General features: G+C 55.0%; 1 protein-coding gene across 46 annotated transcripts in view; it reads left to right on the forward strand.

Annotated features, from left to right (window-relative positions):
- The window catches only part of OBSCN (obscurin, cytoskeletal calmodulin and titin-interacting RhoGEF), a 232,988-nt gene that overhangs the window by 146,069 nt on the left and 63,403 nt on the right, over positions 1-23,516 (forward strand). For 17 of the 46 annotated variants that reach the window (XM_018051517.1, XM_018051518.1, XM_018051542.1 and 14 more), the window contains 19 exons: positions 4,439-4,711; positions 5,099-5,365; positions 6,265-6,531; positions 6,644-6,907; positions 7,222-7,485; positions 8,023-8,286; positions 8,608-8,871; positions 9,182-9,445; positions 11,424-11,687; positions 12,825-13,088; positions 13,864-14,127; positions 14,449-14,712; positions 19,067-19,330; positions 19,647-19,910; positions 20,446-20,709; positions 21,036-21,299; positions 21,620-21,883; positions 22,202-22,465; positions 22,789-23,052. In XM_018051517.1, coding sequence (XP_017907006.1) covers positions 4,439-4,711; positions 5,099-5,365; positions 6,265-6,531; positions 6,644-6,907; positions 7,222-7,485; positions 8,023-8,286; positions 8,608-8,871; positions 9,182-9,445; positions 11,424-11,687; positions 12,825-13,088; positions 13,864-14,127; positions 14,449-14,712; positions 19,067-19,330; positions 19,647-19,910; positions 20,446-20,709; positions 21,036-21,299; positions 21,620-21,883; positions 22,202-22,465; positions 22,789-23,052 — 5,031 coding nt within the window. The remainder of the gene's footprint in view (positions 1-4,438; positions 4,712-5,098; positions 5,366-6,264; positions 6,532-6,643; positions 6,908-7,221; positions 7,486-8,022; positions 8,287-8,607; positions 8,872-9,181; positions 9,446-11,423; positions 11,688-12,824; positions 13,089-13,863; positions 14,128-14,448; positions 14,713-19,066; positions 19,331-19,646; positions 19,911-20,445; positions 20,710-21,035; positions 21,300-21,619; positions 21,884-22,201; positions 22,466-22,788; positions 23,053-23,516) is intronic. The other 29 variants (XM_018051547.1, XM_018051566.1, XM_018051526.1 and 26 more) reach the window with 28 other exon arrangements.

Raw genomic sequence — 23,516 nt, forward strand, 5'->3', positions numbered from 1 at the left:
GCCGGTTGAGCCTAGCCCTGCTAATCCCAGGGCTGGCGTCAGGGTGAAGTTAGCTGTAGGTCCTTCCCGGGATCTGTCCATAGAAAATAACAAAGAAGCCCCACTCTTGAATTTTTTCCTCTTTTTCAGTGAAATACAGTGAATCCACTGAGCTCGGTGAAAACATTTCGTTAGTGCAGTGGAATCGCAGCTGTCTAATCTAAAGTGAATGTTAATGCTTAAAAAAGGCAATTAAAGCAAGTGTCCAGACTTCCGTGGTAGTACGGTGGTTGAGAATCTGCCTTGCAATGCAGGGAATGTGGGTTCAATCCCTGCTCAGGGAACTAAGACCCCACATGCCTTGGAGCAGCTAAGTCTGCCTGCCACAGCTACTGATGCCCCCATGCTAAGACCTAATGCAGCTAAATAGATGGTAAATAAATAAACGTGTGTTATAAAAGTGGGGCTTCTGGGTAGCTCAGTCTGTAAAGAATCTGCCTGCAGTGCAGGAGACCAGGGTTTGATCCCTGGGTTAGGAAGATCCCCTTGAGAGGGAAATGGCAACCCATTCCAGTATCCTTGCTTGGGAAGTCCCATGGACAGAGAAGCCTGGCAGGCTGCAGTCCTTGGGGTCACAAAGAGTAGGGCACGACTGAGCGACTAACACAATTACACAAGTGAGTGCACCATAATAACACCACATAGTCTTTGGACAAATTCAGAACACACAGGCTTGTGCCAGGCTAATGCTTCCTGCCAAAGCCTTTATCTTGTGTGTCAGTTCATGGATCACAACTGACACACAGAGATAAGGAGATCTCCTTTTGAATAAATCACCCTCCTGATGTGCCATCTAATGTTGCCAAAGTGCTATGCTCAATGTGCCAGAAAATTTGGAAAACTCAGCAGTGGGCATAAGACTGGAAAAGATCAGTTTTCATTCCAATCCCAAAGAAGAGCAATGCCAAAGAAAGTTCACACTGCTATACAGTTGCACTCATTTCACATTGGGCTCCCCTGGTGCCTCAGCAGTAAAGAATCTGCCTGCAATGCAAGAGACCTGGGTTCGATCCCTGGGTCACAAAGATCCCCTGGAGGAGGGCATGGCAACCCACTCCAGTACTCTTACCTGGAAAATCCCCATGGACAGAGGAGCCTGGCGGGACGCAGTCCATGGGGTCGCACAGAGTCAGACACAGTTGAGCAACTAAACAGCGGCAGCAGTAAGATTATGCTCAAAATCCTCCAAGCCAGGCTTCAGTGGGTATGTGAACCGAGAACTTCCAGATGTACAAGCTGAATTTAGAAAAGGCACAGGAACCAGAGATCAAATTGCTGACATTTGCTGAATCACAGAGAAAGCAAGAAAATTACAGAGAACATCTACTTTTGCTTCATTGACGACGCTAAAGCCTTTGACTGTGTGGATCACAACAAACTGTGGAAAATTCTTTAAGAGTTGGGAATACCAGACAACCTTACCTGTCTCCTGAGAAACCTGTATGCAGGTCAAGAAGCTGCAGTTAAAACTGGACATGGAACAATGAACTGGTTCAAAATCAGGAAAGGAGTGCATTGTATATTGTCACCCTGCTTATTTAACTTGTATGCAGAGTGCATCATGTGAAATTCCAGGCTGGATGAAACACAAACTGGAATCAAGATTGCTGGGAGAAATATCAACAACCTCAGATATGCAGATGACACCACTCTAAATCCTGAAAGATGATGCTGTGAAAGTGCTGCACTCAATATGCCAGCAAATTTGGAAAACTCAGCAGTGGCCACAGGACTGGAAAAGGTCAGTTTTCATTCCAATCCCAAAGAAAGGCAGTCAGTGCCAAAGAATGCTCAAACTACCACATAATTGCACTCATCTCAGACACTAGTAAAGTAATGCTCAAAATTCTCCAAGCCAGGCTTTAGCAATACGTGAACCGTGGACTTCCAGATGTTCAAGTTGGTTGTATTTTTTTTTTTAAGCTGGTTTTAGAAAAGGCAGAGGAACCAGAGATCAATTTGCCAACATCCACTGGATCTCATGGAAAAAGCAAGAGAGTTCCAGAAAAACATCTATTTCTGCTTTATTGACTATGCCAAAGCCTTTGACTGTGTGGATCACCATAAACTGTGGAAAATTCTGAAAGAGATGGGAATACCAGACCACCTCACCTGCCTCTTGAGAAATCTGTATGCAGGTCAGGAAGCAACAGTTAGAACTGGACATGGAACAACAGACTGGTTCCAAATAGGAAAAGGAGTACGTCAAGGCTGTATATTGTCACCCTGCTTATTTAACTTCTATGCAGAGTACATCATGAGAAACACTGGGCTGGAAGAAGCACAAGCTGGAATCAAGATTGGCGGGAGAAATATCAATAACCTCAGATATGCAGATGACACCACCCTTATGGCAGAAGATGAAAAGGAACTAAAAAGCCTCTTGATGAAAGTGAAAGAGAAGAGTGAAAAAGTTGGCTTAAAGCTCAACATTCAGAAAATGAAGATCATGGCATCCGGTCCCATCACTTCATGGGAAATAGATGGAGAAACAGTGGAAACAGTGTCAGACTTTATTTTGGGGGGCTCCAAAATCACTGCAGATGGTGACCGCAGCCATGAAATTAAAAGATGCTTACTCCTTGGAAGAAAAGTTATGACCAACCCAGGTAGCATATTGAAAAGCAGAGACATTACTTTGCCGACTAAGGTCCGTCTAGTCGAGGCTATGGTTTTTCCTGTGGTCATGTATGGATGTGAGAGTTGTACTGTAAAGAAGGCTGAGTGCCGAAGAATTGATGCTTTTGAAGTATGGTGTTGGAGAAGACTCTTGAGAGTCCCTTGGACTGCAAGGAGATCCAACCAGTCCATTCTGAAGGAGATCAGCCCTGGGATTTCTTTGGAAGGAATGATGCTAAAGCTGAAACTCCAGTACTTTGGCCACCTCATGAGAAGAGTTGACTAGTTGGAAAAGACTCTGATGCTAGGAGGGATTGGGGGCAGGAGGAGAAGGGGACGACCGAGGATGAGATGGCTGGATGGCATCACTGACTCGATGGACGTGAATCTGAGTGAACTCCGGGAGTTGGTGATGGACAGGGAGGCCTGGCATGCTGCGATTCATGGGGTCACGGAGAGTCAAACACAACTGAGCGACTGAACTGAACTGAACTGAATGGCAGAAAGGGAGGAGGAAGTAAAGAGCCTCTTGATGAGGGTGAAAGAGGAGTTTGAAAAATCTGGGTTGGAACTCAACATTCAAAACTAAGATCATGGCATCAGGTCCCATTACTTCATGGCAAATAGAAGGGGAAAAGTGATTGGTTTTCTTTTCTTGGGATCCAAAATCACTGTGGATGGTGACTGCATCCATGAGATTAAAAGACGCTTGCTCCTTGGAGGAAAACTATGACAAACCTAGACAGCATATTAAAAAGCAGAGACATCACTTTGCTGCCAAAGTCCACACAGTCAAAGCTATGTTTCTCCAGTGGCCATGTATGGATGTGAGAGCTGGACCATTAAGATGGATGAGCGCTGAAGAATGATGCTTTTGAATTGTGCTGAAGAAGACTCCTGAGAGTTCCCTTGGACCACAGGAAGATCAAACCAGTCCATCCTAGAGGAAATCAACTCTAAATATTCATTGGAAGGACTGATGCTGAAGCCAAAACTCTAGTATTTGGCCACTTGATGTGACGAGCCGGCTCATTGGAGAAGACCCTGATGCTGAGAAAGACTGAAGGCTAAAAGGAGAAGGGGGTGGCGGAAGATGAAATGGTTAGATAGCGTCACTGACTCAATGGATGTGAATTTGAGCAAATTCAGGAAGGCGGTGGAGGACGGAGGAGCCTGCTGTGCTGCAGTCCACGGGGTCACAAAGAGTCAGACATGACTCAGGGGCTGAAGAACAGCAAGAACCGACGTGCCATCCCTGCTTCCTGGCATGCAGACACCTGTGAACGCAGAAGGAATCTGGCAGCCAGTCAGTCTTTATGTCTTAAGCTTTCACCATACCTAAGACAGCAGCAAAAAAAATTATTTTTCTAGAAAGTCATGTTGTCAGTCCTCCAGATCATTCAATTTAAATGTTGTTATAGCCGCATGTCTCTTTTTTTTCCCCCACATTTCTGTTAATACAAAATTGAATGGCATTAAGGGATTTTCTGTGACAGGGACAACGGGTGTAGACGTTACGGAGCCCAGCTTGATGGAGGGGCCGTGCTGTGGGTCAGCGTGTGTGCTCTGCAGAAGGCCCTAAGAGGTCTATTGAGGGCTCACTGGTGAGCCTAAAACAAATGCTTTTGGGCCGTTCAGTTCAGACCCACTTAACGTTTTTTGTTAGAGTCATTTGCTCACTCCCTGCTGAGAGCCCACCCTAGATCTGGCCTTGGGGAGCACCCTATTTCCCTTGGCAGTGGTCCAGGGCTCCCTGACGTGCCTGTCTGTGTCTCTGCAGGCCAGAAAGTGCTCATCACAGAGGACTTGGAGGACGCGGAGGTGCAGGAGGGCTCCTCGGCCACCTTCTGCTGCCGTATCTCCCCTGCCGACTACAAGCCTGTCCACTGGTTCTTGGACAAAACGCCCCTGTCTGCCAATGAACTCAATGAGATCGAGGCCCAGCCCGGCGGCTACCACGTGCTGACCCTGCGGCAACTGGCGCTCAAGGACTCAGGCACCGTCCATTTTGAGGCAGGTGACCAGCGAACCTCAGCTGCCTTGCAGGTCACAGGTAGGTGACAGGCCCAGTGCCCAGTGCATGGTGGGGACCAGTCCTTATGGCTGAACGTGCAACCTCAAGGCAGTGGCTTAGCCATCTCCTGGGTGAGGCCCTGGGGCTCCCAGAGAAGGAAGGCACTGTAGGCTTCCCTTGGGCTGGAGCCTTGGATCCCAGGGCTGAGTGGTGCTGTCTGAAGACATGTTGTTGTCCATGGTATGCAGGGGTGAACCCAGGGTCAGCGTGGGGGCGGGGCCACACAGAGCCCATCCTGTTCTCCCAACAGTCCTGGCTGCAGCCCAGAATGGGGTGTAGGGGCGGGTGGGCACTGGTGTGTAGCAAGACCTGGGGCTTCTCCTGCAGGAGCCCCCAACAGTCTTACACATCCCTCTCTGTCTGCAGAGAAGCCAAGTGTCTTCTCCCAGGGGCTCACGGATGCCACAGTCACGGAAGGGGAGGATCTGACCCTGGTCTGTGAGACTTCCGCCTCCGACAGCCCTGTGTGCTGGACCAAGGATGGGAAGCCCCTGCGGCCATCAGCCCGGTGCCGGCTGACCTATGAGGGCCGCCGGGCCCAGCTGGTCATCACTGAGGCCACCCTGCAGGACAGCGGGCGCTACAAGTGTGAGGCTGCGGGCGCCTGGAGCAGTTCCATTGTCAGGGTCCATGGTGAGCCCCGGGAGAGGGGCGTGGGCAGCCTCCAGCCGCACTCCTGACACGTCTCTCATCTTGCTCGGGGCGAGGGGGACTCCAGGACGCGCTCTGTCCTCTTCGTGTGGGTGCAGGGTGTCCTAAGGCTCCTTCTGTCCACCTGTATCTTCAGCAGTTTGTCCATCTCACTCTGCCCACTGTCTGTCCTATCTCTGGGTTTCTTCTGCTCCTGAAAGCCTCTCTCACCCTCTCTTGGTCTTCTGACCAGCAGTCTTTTTTCTTTTTTAACTTCATTGCTGACTCTCTTGTGCTTACACTGCCACGTCTCCCTTTTCTTGGCTTGGCTCATCTCCATCTCAGTTGGCTCAGCCTGGCTACCAAGTATCACAGACTGGGTGGCTTAAAAGACAGACATTTATTTTCTCCTGGGTTTGGAGACCAGAAGTCTGAGATCAATGTGTTGCAGGCCTGGCTTCCCTTGAGGCCTTTCTCCTTGGCATATAGATGGCCATCTTTTCCCTGTGTCTTCACCTGGTCATCCCTCTGTGTGTGTCTCTGTGCTAATTTCCATTTCTTGTAAGGATACCTATAATATGGGTGTAAGGCCCATTCTACTGACCTCATTTAACTCAATCATCTCTTTCAAGACCCCTATCTCCAAATATGGCTCCATTCTTTGGTCCTGAGGGTTAGGGTGCCAACAGGTGAATTTGGGGGATTAAATGTAGCCTGTAATGCCCCACCCTTCTCTGCTCCGTGCTGTTCGGCTCACCCTGCTGGACAGGCAGAGTTCTCAGGGCCCCATCCTCAGCCCCCAATGCAGACAGCTGAGTGGGCCTGTCTGCCTCTGCCAGTTGCTGCCCTCCACCATCCTCAGCCGTGCAGGCTGTGCTGACGGAGCTCGTGCCTGTCCGCAGCTCGGCCAGTGCAGTTCCGAGAGGGCCTGAAGGACGTGGAGGTGCTGGAGGGGGGCGCTGCCACGCTGCGCTGCGTGCTGTCATCCGTGGTCAGGCCCGTGGAGTGGCGGCGTGGGGATGAGCTTCTGCAGCCTGGAGGCAAGTACAGCTTGCGCCAGGACGGGACCGTGCTGGAGCTGGTGGTCCGAGACCTGCGGCCTCAGGACAGTGGGCAGTACTTCTGCAGTTTCGGGGACCAGGAGACGTCGGCCAGGCTCACCGTAAAGGGTGAGCGTCTCAGCCACCCTGCCCACGTGACACTCCACAGTCCCACACTGCCCCTTTCATCCTTTGCGGGAGCATGAAGGTGATGTGTTGTGTCCATTGGACCTTGTTGCAGCTCTGCCTGCTGAGTTCATAGGAAGACTGAGAAGCAAGGAGGTCACGGAAGGGACCACGGTCGCATTCCGCTGTGAGCTCAGCAAGGAAGCCCCCGTGGAGTGGAAGAAGGGGCCCGAGACCCTCAGAGCTGGGGACAGAGTGAGCCTGAGGCAGGACGGGGCCGTGCGTGAGCTGGAGATCCGTGAGCTGACCGCGGAGGATGCTGGGGAATATTCATGTGTGTGCGGGCAGGAGAAGACCTCAGCCACGCTCACCGTCAGGGGTAAAGACCGCGTGTGGCAGGTGGAGCTGGGTTTGGTACCAGTCACTGACTTCGTGTCGTCTCCCTGCACTCATCCCACCTTCCCTCCGCGTCTCAGCGCCGCCCTCTTGCCGTAACTCCCCAGAACTCCCCTCCTCCTTCCCGGGCTGTTGTGTGGACCATGGGAAACCAGGCTCCGAGCGGCCCTGCACCTCTTGTCTCACTGCAGGCTCTGTCCTGTGTCCTGTGGGAGCTTATGTCTTTTTCTCTGTCTTGTCACGTCCTGCCTTCAGAGTTCTCCCAAGACGCTGATATTCATGTCTCTCTGTCCTCAGCTTTGCCTGCTGAGTTCACAAGAAGACTGAGAAGCAAGGAGGCCATAGAAGGGACCACGGTCACTCTGCACTGTGAGCTGAGCAAGGCGGCCCCCGTGGAGTGGAGGAAGGGGCCCGAGACCCTCAGAGCTGGGGACAGAGTGAGCCTGAGGCAGGAGGGAGCCGTGTGTAAGCTGGAGATCCGTGAGCTGACCGTGGACGATGCTGGGGAGTATCTGTGTGTGTGTGGGCAGGAGAGGACCTCAGCCATGCTCACCGTCAGGGGTAAGGACCATGGTGGCAAAGCAGAGCTGAGTTTTGCATCCAGTTATTAACTTCATGGCATCTCCCTGCATTCGTCCCACCTTCCCTCCTCATCTGAGCCTCCCCTCTTCCCATGACTTTCCTTCCTCCTTGCTGGCATGTGTGTGAACCACAAGGAACCAGCCTCTGAGCTGCTTCCCACCCTCGCGTCACTGCAGGTTCTGTCCTGTGTCCCTTTGGGGTCTGCGTCTTTCACTCCATCCTGTCACGTCCTGTCCCCCAGTGGCCTCTGGAATCCGATGTTCTCCACACCTTCTAGCCCTCTCCTGCCCTGCCCACCAGATTCACAGACGTGAGGCCTGAGGAGGCTGTGGAAGGGGCCACAGGCACGCTGGACGGACTGGGCTGAGGGGCCATAGTCCAGGGTGTGAGCCTGGGGTGCCCAGCCTGTGACCTGTGTCCAGTTGGGTGTTGTGTCTTCTCTGTGATGTCCAGGACCTATCTAACCTGTGGGTTCAGAGAGCATTAGAGTGTTTGTGTCTTTCTGACCCCCTCCAGCCCTGCCTGCCAAGTTCATGAAGGGTCTGAAGAAGGAAGAGGCCATGGAAGGGGCCACAGCCAAGCTGCGCTGTGAGCTGAGCAAGGCAGCCCCCGTAGAGTGGAGGAAAGGGCCTGAGACCCTCAGAGCCGGGGACAGAGTGAGCCTGAGGCAGGAGGGAGCCGTGTGTGAGCTGGAGATCCGTGAGCTGACCGTGGAGGATGCTGGGGAGTACTCGTGCGTGTGTGGGCAGGAGAAGACCTCAGCCACGCTCGCCGTCAGGGGTAAAGACTGTGTGTGGCCAGGCGGAGCTGTTTGGCGGCTGCCCTTCGTCTCTCTGCTCTCAGTTCCCTTTCCTAGCTTGCTAATGCACTATCGTGCTCCTTCTCCTCCCATAATAATTCTGCTCTCCCTGTCATGTCCCGTGTCTGTTCCGTGGTGCATGTACCTTTGGACCTTTTAAAGTCACAGTCACAGTGTGTGCTGGCCCCCCAGCAGGTGGGCCAAGTCCAGTCGGGTTTTGTGTCTTCTGTGCACTGTTCACATCCTGTGGACTGTGTGTTCAGAAAGTGTGATAGTGTTTGTGTGTTTCTGACCATCTCCAGCCCTGCCTGCCAAGTTCACGAAAGGCCTGAAGAAGGAAGAGGCCGTGGAAGGGGCCACAGCCAAGCTGCGCTGTGAGCTGAGCAAGGCGGCCCCCGTGGAGTGGAGGAAGGGGCCTGAGACCCTCAGAGCCGGGCACAGAGTGAGCCTGAGGCAGGACGGGGCTGTGTGTGAGCTGGAGATCCATGAGCTGACTGTGGAGGATGCCGGGGAGTACTCGTGCGTGTGTGGGCAGGAGAGGACCTCAGCCACACTTGCCGTCAGGGGTAAAGACTGCGTGTGGCCACGTGGCTGGCGTTTGGCCGCTGCCCTTCGTCTCTGCTCTCAGTCCCCTTTCTGTTCTGCTCTCTCGCTGTCCTGTTTCTTCTCCTGTCATGATTATTCTGTTCTCCCTGTCATGTCCCGTGTCTGTTCCGTGGCACACGCACCGCTGGGCCTTTTAAAGCCACAGTCACAGCGTGTGCTGGCCTCCCCAAGCCCAGCTGGGTTTTGTGTCTTCGGGGTACTTTCCACATCCTGCTGCTTCTGTGTGTTCAAAGAGTGTGATAGTGTTTGTGTGTTTCTGACCCCCTCCAGCCCTGCCTGCCAAGTTCACAAAAGGCCTGAAGAAGGAAGAGGCCGTGGAAGGGGCCACAGCCAAGCTGCGCTGTGAGCTGAGCAAGGCGGCCCCCGTGGAGTGGAGGAAGGGGCCCGACACCCTCAGAGCCGGGGACAGAGTGAGCCTGAGGCAGGATGGGGCCGTGTGTGAGCTGGAGATCCGTGAGCTGACCGTGGAGGATGCTGGGGAGTACTCGTGCGTGTGCGGGCAGGAGAGGACCTCAGCCACGCTCGCCGTCAGGGGTAAAGACCGCGCGTGGCGTGTGGAGCAGCGGCTTCCTGTCTGCGGGCTTCATCGTGTCCTCCAGCTCCGCCCTGTCTGGCTGCAGTCTTTCATGTCTCTGCGCATCTCCTACATTCTTGCAGCAGGAGTCTCCACAGTCTCCCACGCTTCTCTCAGATAACGAGCAGAGGATAAGGTCCTCACTGTCCTCAGGGGTTCGTGTCTGAGAAAGAGGAGGCGGGGAGCTACATAGGGAGAGAACAGAATTATGGTCCTCTCGAGGGAGCATAACAGGAGAGAAGCTGGGAAATAGATGAGAGCACGGCCCTTGAGGGTGGGATGCTGAAGGGGTGTTGAGAGGGCAGTCCGTGAGAGAGCCGTGATGGAGGGCCTCGGCTCTTCCATCCAGCGCCTGGTTGTTATGGGAAGTGAGCTCGGGGTGTGGGCGAGGTGGAGACGCGCTGGAGGTGATGTGGAGGTGACTCCTCGGTGTGGAGGTGAGGTGGCGCTTGAAGCGAAAGTGAACTGGGAGTGAGAGTTGCCTGTGGAGGGTGAGGTGGAGGAAAGCCAGGAGGTGAGGTCTGGGTGTAGAGTGGAGTGGAGGCGAAATAGGTGTGGACAGTGCTTGACGACGGCGGGAGAGGAAGGAGGGATGGGAAGCTACACTGGGGAGCAGAGCCAGGTCCAGGAGGGCAGGTGGGCACCCATGCTGGACTGGGGTCAGTGTCTGGCACCTGTGGAGGGTGCGCAGACTCTAGACAGCAGCCACAGAAGGGGTTCTGTCAAGGTGTGGCGTGACCTCCCAGAGCAAAGGGGACAGCTCTGCAGGTGCTCAGAGGCCTCACATCCTGGGCCCTGTTGGGGTGTGCTCACGAGACAAGGTGGGACGGTAAAGAAGAGGATGCTGAGGCTGGGCAGGGCCGTCATGAACACAGATAGCTCAGAACTCTGGGGAGAGGTCAGGCCATGATGCCGCCTTCATGGGTGAACTTCATGAGCGGAGCATAGCATCCCTAGCGCAGAGACACTGGTATGCACACTGTTCAGACTCACCAGGAGACCACAAGGGGTGTGGGCTCGGAGGCCTGTCACACGGTCAGCAGCAGCTGCCGCTGCAGGGAGGAAGCACCGCCGAGGGCCGAGGCCCAGGAACCCCCTGGCGCTCGTGGTAAAGAGCCTGCCTGCCAGCGCTGGAGGCAGGAGACTCAGGCTTGATCCCTGGGCTAGAAGGGCCCCGGAGGAGGGCACGGCGACCCGCTCCAGTATTCTTCCCTTGGAAATGCCAGGGACAGAGGAGCCCTGCAGGCCACAGTCCATGGGGTCGCAAACGGTCGGACATGACGAAAGCGACTGAGCGTGCCTGCGGAGTGCTCAAGTCGCCCAGCTACAAGCAGTCCAGGAGAGCAGCTTCTCAGAACGTGCCGATCCCGGGGCACCTACTCCAGGGCGACAGGGTGGGAGTGGGGTGGCTTGTGCTTCCCTTCCGGCCGTGCTGCTCCTGGTTCTGGCAGCCCCGGGCTCCGGCCCCGGCAGCAGTAGGAGTTGACAAGGGGGGTGTGCTGGGGGAGACACGTGGGATAGTTTAGGTAGCTCTTTTCGTGTCTCCGTGCCCAGCGATCCCCCTCGAGATCGTAAAGTCACTACAGAATGAGGCCTGGAGGGGCCCGTGGCCACGGTGTGGGGTAAGCTGGGCCATGGAGGGTGCTGGAGGGCATCCGTTCCAATCTGTCGTCACTTTCTGCGGGCACTGTGGCCATTTCCATGTTCTGTCCCTGCCGTGAGGTCCTCCCTGAGGATTCCGTTTCCTTGCTGGTCTGTCTGTCCTCTGCACACACTCCCCCGCCAAGCGCTGCTACCTGCCCATGTGTCTGTGGGTCAAAGCGTTTATTCCTCATTTGCTCCATTGTGTGACTATTGCATTATCAAGGGTCCACATCCTGATCCCCCTACATTTTCCAGAGAGTCTAATGTTTCCCTTGTCACTCTGACCCTGCCCAGCCCTGCCCGCCAAGTTCACAAAGGGCCTGAGGAAGGAGGAGGCCACAGAAGGGACCACGGTCACGCTGTGCTGTGAGCTGAGCAAGGCGGCCCCCGTGGAGTGGAGGAAGGGGCCCGAGACCCTCAGAGCCGGGGGCAGAGTGAGCCTGAGGCAAGAGGGAGCCGTGTGTGAGCTGGAGATCCGTGAGCTGACCGCAGAGGATGCTGGGGAGTACTCCTGCATGTGCGGGCAGGAGAGGACCTCAGCCACGCTCGCCGTCAGGGGTAAAGACCGTGAGAGGCCCCAGGGACCTGTGGCTTCATGTTTGCGTGTGGTCTGTGTCCCACTGTAGGATTTTGTGCCTTTCTGCATCTTCCCACCTGGGTCCCTGCAGATGTCTCTTGGCTCCGGTTCCTCGTTCAGTAGACGTCAGTGTCCAGTGCTGTGTGTCCGCTGTTCCGGGACGTTTGCCTCCGTCACCATCTGTGCGTCTCTTTACTTGTTCGTACTGTGGTCTTTTGCAGTTTGTGGGGTTTTGTGTCCTGGAGAGAGTTGCACTGAGAGTCTGATGTTCTCAGTGACTTCGTAGCCCTCCTCAGGCCTGCCTGCCAGGCTCACAAAGCGTCTGAACCATGCAGAGGCCACGGAAGGGAGCATGGCCATACTGTGCTGTGAGCTGAGCAGGGTGGTCCATGAGGACTGGAGGATTGGACCAGAACCCTTGAGACGGAAGTAAGACTGCCTGGAGCAGGACGGGGCAGCGTGTGAGCTGGAGATCATGGCTCGACTCTAATGGTTGCAGGGGAGTGTGTGAGGATAGGAGGGGTCTTTGGGCAGGCTCGTTGTCAGGGGTAAGGACTGCATGTGACCACATGGACTGGCGTTTGGTGGTTGCCCATCTGAAGCTCCAGCACTGTGGCCACCTGTTGCAAAGAGCGGACTCGGAAAAGACCCTGATGTGGGAAAAGATGAAAGGCAGGAGGAGAGAGGGGACAGAGGATGAGATGGTTGGATGGCATCACCCACTCAATGGATATGAATTTGAGACAACTCCAGGAGATGGTGAAGGACAGGGAAGCCTGGCATGCTGCAGTCCACGCGGTTGCAAAGAGCTGGACACAGTTTAATCACGGAACAACACAGTCATCTCTCTGCTGTCAGTTCCCGTTTCTCCCTTGCTCACTCACTAGTCTGTGCCTTGTCTTTCCATAATAATTCTGTTCTCCCTGTCATGTCCCCTGTCTGTTCCGTGATGCATGTACAGGTTGGACCTTTTAAAGTCACAGTCGCAGTGTGTGCCGGCCCCCCCAGCAGGTGGGCCAAGTCCAGTTGGGTTTTACGTCTTCTGTGCACTGTTCACATCCTGTGGACTGTGTGTTCAGAAAGTGTGATAGTGTTTGTGTGTTTCTGACCATCTCCAGCCCTGCCTGCCAAGTTCACAAAAGGTCTGAAGAAGGAAGAGGCCATGGAAGGGGCCACAGCCAAGCTGCGCTGTGAGCTGAGCAAGGCGGCCCCCGTGGAGTGGAGGAAGGGGCCTGAGACCCTCAGAGCTGGGGACAGGCTGCGGCTGAATCAGGAGGGAGCCGTGTGTGAGCTGGAGATCCGTGAGCTGACCGCAGAGGATGCTGGGGAGTATTCTTGCGTGTGCGGGCAGGAGAGGACCTCAGCCACGCTCGCCGTCAGGGGTAAAGACCGTGTGTGGCCAGGCGGAGCTGTCTGGTGTCCAGTTACTGACCACGGCCTCTTGCACTCACCCCACCTCCCTCCTCGCCTCGGCATCACTGTTTCCCCACGCGCGGTGCTTTGCTGTGCTTAGTCACTTCAGTTGTGTCTCTTTTGTGATCCTGTGGACCTTAGCCCAGCAGGCTCCTCTGTCCATGCGGTGCTCCAGGCAAGAATACTGGAGTAGGTTGCCATGCCCCCCTCCAGGGCCTCTTCCCGACCCAGGGATCAAACCTGTCTCCTGCGTCTCCTGCATGGCAGGGTTATTCTCTACCACTGAGCCACCAGGGAAGCCCCCTTCTTCCCGTAACTTTGGATTTCCTTCCTCCTTCCTGGGCTGTTGTGTGAATCACAGGGAGCCAGACTCTGAGCTGCTTCCCCTCCTCGTGTCACTGCAGGTTCTGTCCTGTGTCCCATGGGGGTCTGCGTCTTTCACTCCATCCTGTCACGTCCTGTCCCCCAGTGGCCTCTGGAATCCGATGTTCTCCACACCTTCTAGCCCTCCCGTGCCCTGCCCACCAGATTCACAGACGTGAGGCCTGAGGAGGCTGTGGAAGGGGCCACGGGCACGCTGGACGGACTGGGCCGAGGGGCCGTAGTCCAGGGTGTGAGCCTGGGGTGCCCAGCCTGTGACCTGTGTCCAGTTGGGTGTTGTGTCTTCTCTGTGATGTCCAGGACCTATCTAACCTGTGGATTCAGAGAGCATTCGAGTGTTTGTGTCTTTCTGACCCCCTCCAGCCCTGCCTGCCAAGTTCATGAAGGGTCTAAGGAAGGAGGAAGCCATGGAAGGGGCCACAGCCAAGCTGCGCTGTGAGCTGAGCAAGGCGGCCCCCGTGGAGTGGAGGAAAGGGCCTGAGACCCTCAGAGCCGGGGACAGAGTGAGCCTGAGGCAGGAGGGAGCCGTGTGTGAGCTGGAGATCCGTGAGCTGACCGCGGAGGATGCTGGGGAGTACTTGTGTGTGTGTGGGCAGGAGAAGACCTCAGCCATGCTCGCCGTCAGGGGTAAAGACTGTGTGTGGCCAGGCGGAGCTGTTTGGCGGCTGCCCTTCGTCTCTCTGCTCTCAGTTTCCTTTCCTAGCTTGCTAATGCACTATCGTGCTCCTTTTCCTCCCATAATAATTCTGTTCTCCCTGTCATGTCCCGTGTCTGTTCCGTGGTGCATGTACCTTTGGACCTTTTAAAGTCACAGTCACAGTGTGTGCTGGCCCCCCAGCAGGTGGGCCAAGTCCAGCTGGGTTTTGTGTCTTCTGTGCACTGTTCACATCCTGTGGACTGTGTGTTCAGAAAGTGTGATAGTGTTTGTGTGTTTCTGACCATCTCCAGCCCTGCCTGCCAAGTTCACAAAAGGTTTGCAGAAGGAAGAGGCTGTGGAAGGGGCCACAGCCAAGCTGCGCTGTGAGCTGAGCAAGGCGGCCCCCATGGAGTGGAGGAAGGGGCCTGAGACCCTCAGAGCCGGGGACAGAGTGAGCCTGAGACAGGACGGGGCCGTGTGTGAGCTGGAGATCCGTGAGCTGACCGCGGAGGACGCCGGGGAGTACTCATGCGTGTGCGGGCAGGAGAGGACCTCAGCCACACTCACCGTCAGGGGTAAAGACCGCGTGTGGCAGGCGGAGCTGTCTGGTGTCCAGTTACTGACCTCACGGCCTTCTTCTGCACTCACTGCATGTTCCCTCCCTGTCTCAGTACCGCCTGTTTCCAGAAGACTGTGGAACCTCCTTCACCCTCCTGTGCTGATGTGTGCACCAAAAGAAACCAGCAGTTAGTCCACTTCCACCATCCACCTTGTCACCAGTGACGCTGTTCTGTCGTCCTGTCGGAGTCCGTGTCGTTTCCCCCATCCTGTCACTTCCTTCCCAACAGTTCTCCAGAGAAGCTCATGGTGTCCGTGTCACTGACGCTCCCAGCCCTGCCTGTCAGGTGGATGCCCAGGAAGGGGCCTGGGAAGTCCACTGCAGGGCTGCGCTGGGGGAAGCCCCAGGCACGGCGTGTCCGTGGCTCAGCCTGGGCGTGGCCCATGTCCGCTTGGGTGTTGTGTTCCCGCTGTTCTTTCCCCCTGGTGTCTTCTCTCTGTGTTCGCCTAGTGTGACGGCGTGTTTGTCTTTGTGACCAGTCCTGCCCAGCAATTTCACAAAACACCTGAGGAATAAAAAGCCACAGAAGGGGCCACAAGCACCCCGCATTGTCAGCTGAGCAAGGCAGCCCCTGTGGAGTGGAGGAAGGGGCCTGAGCTCCTCAAATACAGGACATAGGGAGCCTGGGACAGAACGGGGCCGCGTGTGAGCTGGAGATCCGTGACCTGGGGGGTGTGGACTCTGCGGGGTGTGTGTGGCCACACTGGTGTCGAGGTGAAGACTGCACGTGGCCATGCTCGTGACCCCTCTCTGCCACGTGTAGTGTGCTCTACCCATATTCCTGCTGTCTCAGGGTCACAACCCTCTTCACAGAAACACTGGCCAACCCTGCCGAGGCCCAGTGGGTGCAGGCCCCAGGGATGCCTGGTGCAAGGACACCCTCGGGGAGGCACCAGCAAACAGGCATTGTGGTTTAGAGAGCTGCCCTCAGCCGAGGCTGTGTGCGGGCTCCGGACCCAGGTGTGCAGCGGGGTCTGAGGGTGTGTGCGGGCTCCGGACCCAGGTGTGCAGCGGGGTCGTTCATGCTGGTGAGAGAGCTGCACCGAGGACTGAAGCGCAGTGTTTGGGAGTGCAGGGAGCAGGCGGCAGGCAGACCAAGCCCTCCAGTGCTGTGCTAATCAGACAGCATTTGACTGACCTTGGAACTTTTGTGCAGCCTCTAAAGAGCTCTGTCTCAGAAAACCTAGGCTATGTAACAAATACCGCACACAGGTGACTCAAAAGACACATTCATTGATTCAGTGATCCAATGATTCAGTCCGTAATACTCGGTTTCTTGATCCAAAAATGTGTGTTCTGACGTGCAGGTTACATAGTCTTGGAGGCTGGAAGTCCAAGATCCAGGTGTCTGCGGGAGACTTCCCTCCTTGGCTTGAAGATAGCCACGCTCTCTCTTTGTCCTCACCTGGTCACCCTTTTGCGTGTCCTGTGTTCTAATCTTCTCTTCTTATAAGAATACTTATGAGTTTAATTGAATTAGTCACCCTCCCGGTAACTCCATTCTACCCTAATTACCTCTACAAAAACCTTATTTCCAAATAAATTCACATTCTTAGTTCCTGAGGGTTGACTTCAGTATATAAATTTGAGGGGAGACATGATTCAGTCCATAAAGATTTGGACCATAAAGAAAGCTGAACACCAAAGAATTAATGCTTTCGAACTGTAGTTTTGGAGAAGGCTCTTTAGAGCCCCTTGAACTGCAAGGAGATTAAACCAGTCAGTCCTAAAGGAAATCAGTCCTGAATGTCCATTGGAAGGACTGGTGCTGAAGCTGAAGCTCCAATACTTTGGCCACCTGATGCGAAGAGCTGACTCATTGGAAAAGACCCTGATGCTGGGAAAGTTTGAGGGCAGGAGGAGAAGAGGGTGAGAGGGGAAGAGATGGCTGGATGGCATCACTGACTTGATGAACATGAGTTTGAGCAAGCTCTGAGAGTTGATGATGCACAGGGAAGCCTGCTACAGTTCATGGGGTCGCAAAGAGTTGGACATGACTGAGTGAAAAGCAAAATGATTCAGTCCATGATACTCGGTTTCTTGATCCAAACATGCATGTTCTGACATGCAGAGTACATTTACCCCAAACCCCAAAATTTTAACCTATTTTAGTGTCAGGCTAAATCCAAAGTCTCATCTAAATCCCATCTAAATCAAGTGCATGTGAGACTGGAGGTATGATTCATCCTGAGGCAGAATTCCTCTGCAGTTGTAAACCAGAAACATCAGACAAGTTCTGTGCTTCCAAAATACTTCAGTGAAACAGGCCTGGGGTAGATATCCCCGCTGCAAAAGAAAGAAATAGGAAAGAAGAAAGAAGCCACTGGTTCCACAGAAATCTGGCACCTACTAAGGACAAATTCTGTGAGATTTTCAAGATTAGAGAATGATCCTCCGGCTCAATACACTGTCTTCTGGGCCCTGCACAGAGGTGGCCTTCTGGGACCTTGGATGCTGTGGCAGCCTTGCTGACTTCTGAATTGCCTTTGGGGTCATTCCCAACTGTGAAGGATGGTCCCTGTCCCAGCTGCATAGCTATGTTGGCCCACCCATCTTCCATCCTGTCCCTTCTGAGCCTGATTTTCATGGCTGGCAGTGTTTCTGCTGATACAAAGTTCTCAGAAGCCTTGGTGGTCTCCTTTATAATTCACAGCAGTCCAAGATTTCAGACAAGAGAGTCTTCCACACAGCCTCCTGGGTGATTCCGTTTCTGTTCCTGGCTTTTCTAAGATTGGATCTGAGACTCACACTTAAAAATCTCTTTACCAAATGATTTCCAACAACACACTTAGTATTCTCTCCAGAACAAGTGTTCTCTCTCTCTCTTCTTTTTTTTTTTTTTTTGAAATGTCAATGGGCTGAAAAATTTCTAAGGTATCCATGTTTGGTTTCTCTTTGTTTAAATACTTCCTTCTTCAATATAACTCTTTTCTCTTACATTTTACCATAAGCAACAAGGAGCAGTCAGTCTGTGCCCTCAATGCTTGACTTAGGAATTACCTCAGCTAAAAATACCCAAGTTCACTTGTAAGTTGTACCTTCCATAAAACTCTGGGACACACCGTTCAGCCAAATCCTTCACTGCTTTATAAAAGGATTGCCTTTCTTCCAGTTTCCAACAATGCATTTCCATATAAGGCCTCGCCAGGAGCACGTCTAGAATCCATATTTTTCCTGGAAATCTCTTCAAGCAATCTAGGTTTATCTAACGTGCACCTCAGACCTCTCCCAGCTTCCACCCATCACCCAGTTCCAAAGAGAACTCCATAATTTTAGGTATTTGTTACAGTAGCAGCCCACTCCTGGTACCAGAATCTAAATGGCTTACCAGTATAGTAGTGGCTTAAACCTCAGAAAATGGTTTCCTCCCAGCCCTAGAAGCAGGAAGCCTGAGGCTAGGATGTGGCAGGGCCGGTTTCTCTTGAGACCTCTCTCCTTGGCATGTAGACGGCCGTCTTCTTCCCACGCCCTCATGTGGTCATCCCTGTCTGGGCATCTGTGTCATTTTATAAGGGAACCGGTCATGTTGGGTTAGGTTCCACCCCAGTGAGCTCGTTCACCTTGGCTGCCTCATCAAATACATCTCCATTCTGCAACATATGAATTTTGAGGGATGTGATTCAGGCCACAGCAGGGTGTAACCAGGATGAGCTGTGATCAGCTGTAACTTGTGATGCTCGCGCTCTGCCTGGAATTGGGATGCAAGAGCGGACTGCAGGTTGGAGGGCCAGGGAGCAGGGTTAGAAGGCCAAGGCTGGAATCCACTGGGGTCTAAGAGAGCTGAGTCAGGAGAGTGGGGGTCCAGTGGGGTCAGGAAAGGAGGTGTAAGGTGAATGAGGTGGGACCTGGTGAAGGCAGGGAAGGCCTGCAGTGTGCCCAGACGTGGGCCGCATGTGGCTGACGCCTTACCTGGGACGGGAAGCACAAACGAGGGGTGTCAGTGGGGCAGTGGTTCTCACGGCTGGAAGGTGCCTCCTGGCGAGTTGTCCATTGCCTTGCTGTGTGTGTAAGTCGTGAGCTGGAAGAGCATGGCGTGGACTCTGGGTGTAGATGAGGTAGGCCGTCAGACAATAGGAAAAGACATAAGTAGGACAGATGAACTCTGAGAAGAAAGAGGCTTGGACGGAGCCAGTCTCTCGCAACCTGCAACTTACTGAGCAATATGGAGAGGACTGCACCATCACACATGCTCTGGTCCGCTTCCTTCCACGTCCTCCCCCCATCCTGCATCTATCCCATCCTGAACGTTCAGGTGAGACCCCCAGTCCTTTATCGGGGTTGATGGCGTCTGTCCATCTAACTCTCTGCAGCCATGCCTGCTCGGTTCATCAAAGAATTGAAGACCAAGGAGGCTACAGAAGGAGCCATAGCCACGCTGCGCTGTGAGCTGAGCAAGGCGGCCCCCGTGGAGTGGAGGAAGGGGCCCAAGACCCTCAGAGCCGGAGACAGAGTGAGCCTGAGGCAGGAGGGAGCCGTGTGTGAGCTGGAGATCCGTGGCCTGACCGTGGAGGATGCTGGGGAGTACTCGTGCGTGTGCGGGCAGGAGAAGACCTCAGCCGCGCTCGCCGTCAGGGGTAAAGACCGCGTGTGACCACGTGGGCTGGCGTCTGGAGGCTGCCCTTCGTCTCTCTGCTCTCAGTCCCCTTTCTGTGCTGCTACCTACTATCCCGTTCCTTTTGCTTCCGAAACTATTTTGTCCCTGTCACGTTTCCTGTCTGTTCTGTGGCACGTGTGCAGATCTTTAAAAGTCACAGTCGCAGTGTGTGCTGGGCACAACCAGCAGGTGGGCCAAGTCGAGCTGGGTGTTGTGTCTTCGGTGTACTGCCCATGTCCTGCTGCTTCTGTGTATACAGAAAGTGTGATAGTCTGTGTCTTTACGACTATCTCCAGCCCTGCCTGCAAAGTTTGCAAAAGGTTTGGGAAAGGAAGAGGCCGTGGAAGGGGCCGCAGCTGTACTGCACTGTGAGCTGAGCAAAGCGGCCCCCGTGGAGTGGAGGAAGGGGCCCGAGACCCTCAGAGCTGGGGACAGAGTGAGCCTGAGGCAGGAGGGAGCCGTGTGTGAGCTGGAGATCCATGAGCTGACCGTGGAGGATGCTGGAGAATATTCATGTGTGTGCGGGCAGGAGAGGACCTCAGCCACGCTCACCGTCAGGGGTAAAGACCATGTGTGGCCAAGCGGAGCTGGGTTTTGGTGTCCAGTTATTGACTCACGGCATCTTGCACTCATCCCTCCTCATCTCAGCCTTACCCTCTTCCCATAACTAAACAGAATTCCTTCCTCCTTGCTGGCATGTGTGTGAATCACAAGGAACCAGCCTCTGAGCTGCTTCCCCACCTCGCGTCACTGCAGGTTCTGTCCTGTGTCCCATGGGGGTCTGCGTCTTTCACTCCATCCTGTCACATCCTGTCCCCCAGTGGCCTCTGGAATCCGATGTTCTCCACACCTTCTAGCCCTCTCCTGCCCTGCCCACCAGATTCACAGACGTGAGGCCTGAGGAGTGTGTGGAAGGGGCCACAGGCACGCTGGACAGACTGGGCTGAGGGGCCGTAGTCCAGGGTGTGAGCCTGGGGTGCCCAGCCTGTGGCCTGTGTCCAGTGGGTGTTGTGTCTTCTCTGTGATGTCCAGGACCTATCTAACCTGTGGGTTCAGAGAGCACTAGAGTGTTTGTGTCTTTCTGACCCCCTCCAGCCCTGCCTGCCAAGTTCACAAAAGGTCTGAGGAAGGAAGAGGCTGTGGAAGGGGCCACAGCCAAGCTGCGCTGTGAGCTGAGCAAGGCGGCCCCCGTGGAGTGGAGGAAAGGGCCTGAGACCCTCAGAGCCGGGGACAGAGTGAGCCTGAGGCAGGAGGGAACCGTGTGTGAGCTGGAGATCCGTGAGCTGACCGCGGAGGATGCTGGGGAGTACTCGTGCGTGTGTGGGCAGGAGAAGACCTCAGCCACGCTCGCCGTCAGGGGTAAAGACCGCGCGTGGCCGCGTGGCTGGCGTTTGGCAGCTGCCCTTCGTCCATCTGCTCTCAGTTCCCTTTCTGCCCTGCTAGTTCACGAGCCTGCTTCTTTTCCTCCCATAATTATTTTCTTTGGCTCTGTCATGTCCCATGTCTGTTCCGTGGTGCATGTACAGGTTGGACCTTTTAAAGTCACAGTCGTAGTGTGTGCCGGCTCCCCAGCAGGTGGGCCAAGTCTGGTTGGGTTTTGTGTCTTCTGTGCACTCTCTGTATCCTGTTTCCTTCTGTGGGTTCAGAGAGCCTGATAGTGTTTGTGTGTTTCTGACCCCCTCCAGCCCTGCCTGCCAGGTTCACAAAGGGTCTGAAGAAGGAAGAGGCCGTGGAAGGGGCCACAGCCAAGCTGCGCTGTGAGCTGAGCAAGGCGGCCCCCGTGGAGTGGAGGAAGGGGCCCAAGACCCTCAGAGCCAGGGACAGAGTGAGCCTGAGGCAGGAGGGAGCCGTGTGTGAGCTGGAGATCCGTGAGCTGACTGTGGAGGATGCCGGGGAGTACTCGTGTGTGTGTGGGCAGGAGAGGACCTCAGCCACACTCGCCGTCAGGGGTAAAGACCGCGTGTGGCCATGTGGCCGGTGTTTGGTGGCTGCTGTTGCCTCTGCTCTCAGTTCCCTTTCCTGCCCTGTTCACTCACTGCCCGGCTCCTTTTCCTTTCCTAACTATTCTGTTCTCCTTGTCACGTTCTCCGTCTGTTCTTCGGCACATGTACAGGTTGGACCTTTTAAAGTCACAGTCACAGTGTGTACTGGCACACCCAGGATACCTGTGTCCAGCTGGGTGTTGTGTCTTCTGTGTACTCTCCATTTCCTACTTCATCTGTGTGTACAGAGAACCTAAGAGTCTTTGTGTCTTTCTGCCCATTTCTAGCCCTGCCTGCCAAGTTCCTGAAGGGTCTCAGGAAGGAGGAGGCCACGGAAGGGGCCACAGCCAAGCTGCGCTGTGAGCTGAGCAAGGCGGCCCCCGTGGAGTGGAGGAAGGGGCCCGAGACCCTCAGAGCCGGGGACAGAGTGCGGGTGAAGCAGGACGGGGCCGTGTGTGAGCTGGAGATCCGTGAGCTGACCGTGGAGGACGCCGGGGAGTACTCGTGCGTGTGCGGGCAGGAGAAGACCTCAGGCACGCTCACCGTCAGGGGTAAAGACCACATGTGGCAGGCGGAGCTGGGTTTGGTGTTCAGTCACTGACTTCGTATCGTCTCCCTGCACTCATCCCTCCTTCCCTCCTCGTCTCAGTGCCGCCCTCTTCCCATAACTCCCCAGAACTCCTTCCTCCTTCCCGGGCTGTTGTGTGGACCATGGGAAACCAGGCTCCGAAAGGCCTCACACCTCTTGTCTCACTGCAGGTTCTGTCCTGTGTCCTGTGGGAGCTTATGTCTTTTTCTCTGTCTTGTCACGTCCTGCTTCCAAAATTCCCCCAGGACTCTGATGCTTCCATTTGTCTTACTGCATTCAGCTCTGCCTGCTGAGTTCATAGGAAGACTGAGAAGCAAGGAGGCCACAGAAGGGACCACGGTCACTCTGCACTGTGAGCTGAGCAAGGTGGCCCCCGTGGAGTGGAGGAAGGGGCCCGAGACCCTCAGAGCCGGGGACAGAGTGAGCCTGAGGCAGGACAGGGCCGTGTGTGAGCTGGAGATCCGTGGCCTGACCGTGGTGGATGCTGGGGAGTATTCGTGCGTGTGTGGGCAGGAGAAGACCTCAGCCACGCTCGCCGTCAGGGGTAAAGACCGCGTGTGGCCACGTGGGCTGGCGTTTGGCGGCTGCCCTTCGTCTCTCTGCTCTCAGTTCTCTTTCCTAGCTTGCTAATGCACTATCGTGCTCCTTTTCCTCCCATAATAATTCTGTTCTCCCTGTCATGTCCCGTGTCTGTTCCATGGCACATGTACCGTTAGACCTTTTAAAGTCACAGTCACAGTGTGTGCTGGCCCCCCAGCAGGTGGGCCAAGTCCAGCTGGGTTTTGTGTCTTCTGTACACTGTTCACATCCTGTTGACTGTGTGTTCAGAAAGTGTGATAGTGTTTGTGTGTTTCTGACCATCTCCAGCCCTGCCTGCCAAGTTCACAAAAGATTTGAAGAAGGAAGAGGCCGTGGAAGGGACCACGGTCACTCTGCACTGTGAGCTGAGCAAGGCGGCCCCCGTGGAGTGGAGGAAGGGGCCCGAGACCCTCAGAGCCGGGGACAGAGTGAGCCTGAGGCAGGAGGGAGCCGTGTGTGAGCTGGAGATCCGTGAGCTGACTGCGGAGGATGCCGGGGAGTACTCGTGTGTGTGTGGGCAGGAGAGGACCTCAGCCACACTGACAGTCACGGGTGAGGATGGGCTTGCGGGCTCATCTGGGAGCCTGTGTGTGTGCCCGACTCCTGTGCCCATGCCAGCCTCACGTGGGCAGCCGTCTCCTCTGTGTCGTGTGCAGCTTCTGTCTGTCGCCCACCTGCTCACCTGCCAAACTCTCTGTTCAGTGTCCCCTGCCTGGGTTGTGCTCTCCAGTCGGATGGCCTCCCCGGCTCACCCTCATGTGTGATGGAATTCCCACCTCGTGCCCGCCCCCTGCCTGTCCTAATGCAGTCCACGTTCCCCCATGCTCCACAGCCTCTAGTCAGGATCTGGGGGGCGTGGCCCTGCCCTGGGGGCTTAGCAGGTCCCCCCTTTCCCACCTTAATGGCTGGAGGGACACAGACCTGCCTGTGGGCTTCCTGGGTGGAGGTCGGCATGAGAACCCCCTGGGTCAGACCCAGGGTCCCTTTCATGGCCCCCACTGCAGCCCCTCCTCTCC

Source organism: Capra hircus, chromosome 7 (genome assembly GCF_001704415.2).
Source record: "Capra hircus breed San Clemente chromosome 7, ASM170441v1, whole genome shotgun sequence".
NCBI classification, from domain to species: domain Eukaryota; kingdom Metazoa; phylum Chordata; class Mammalia; order Artiodactyla; family Bovidae; genus Capra; species Capra hircus.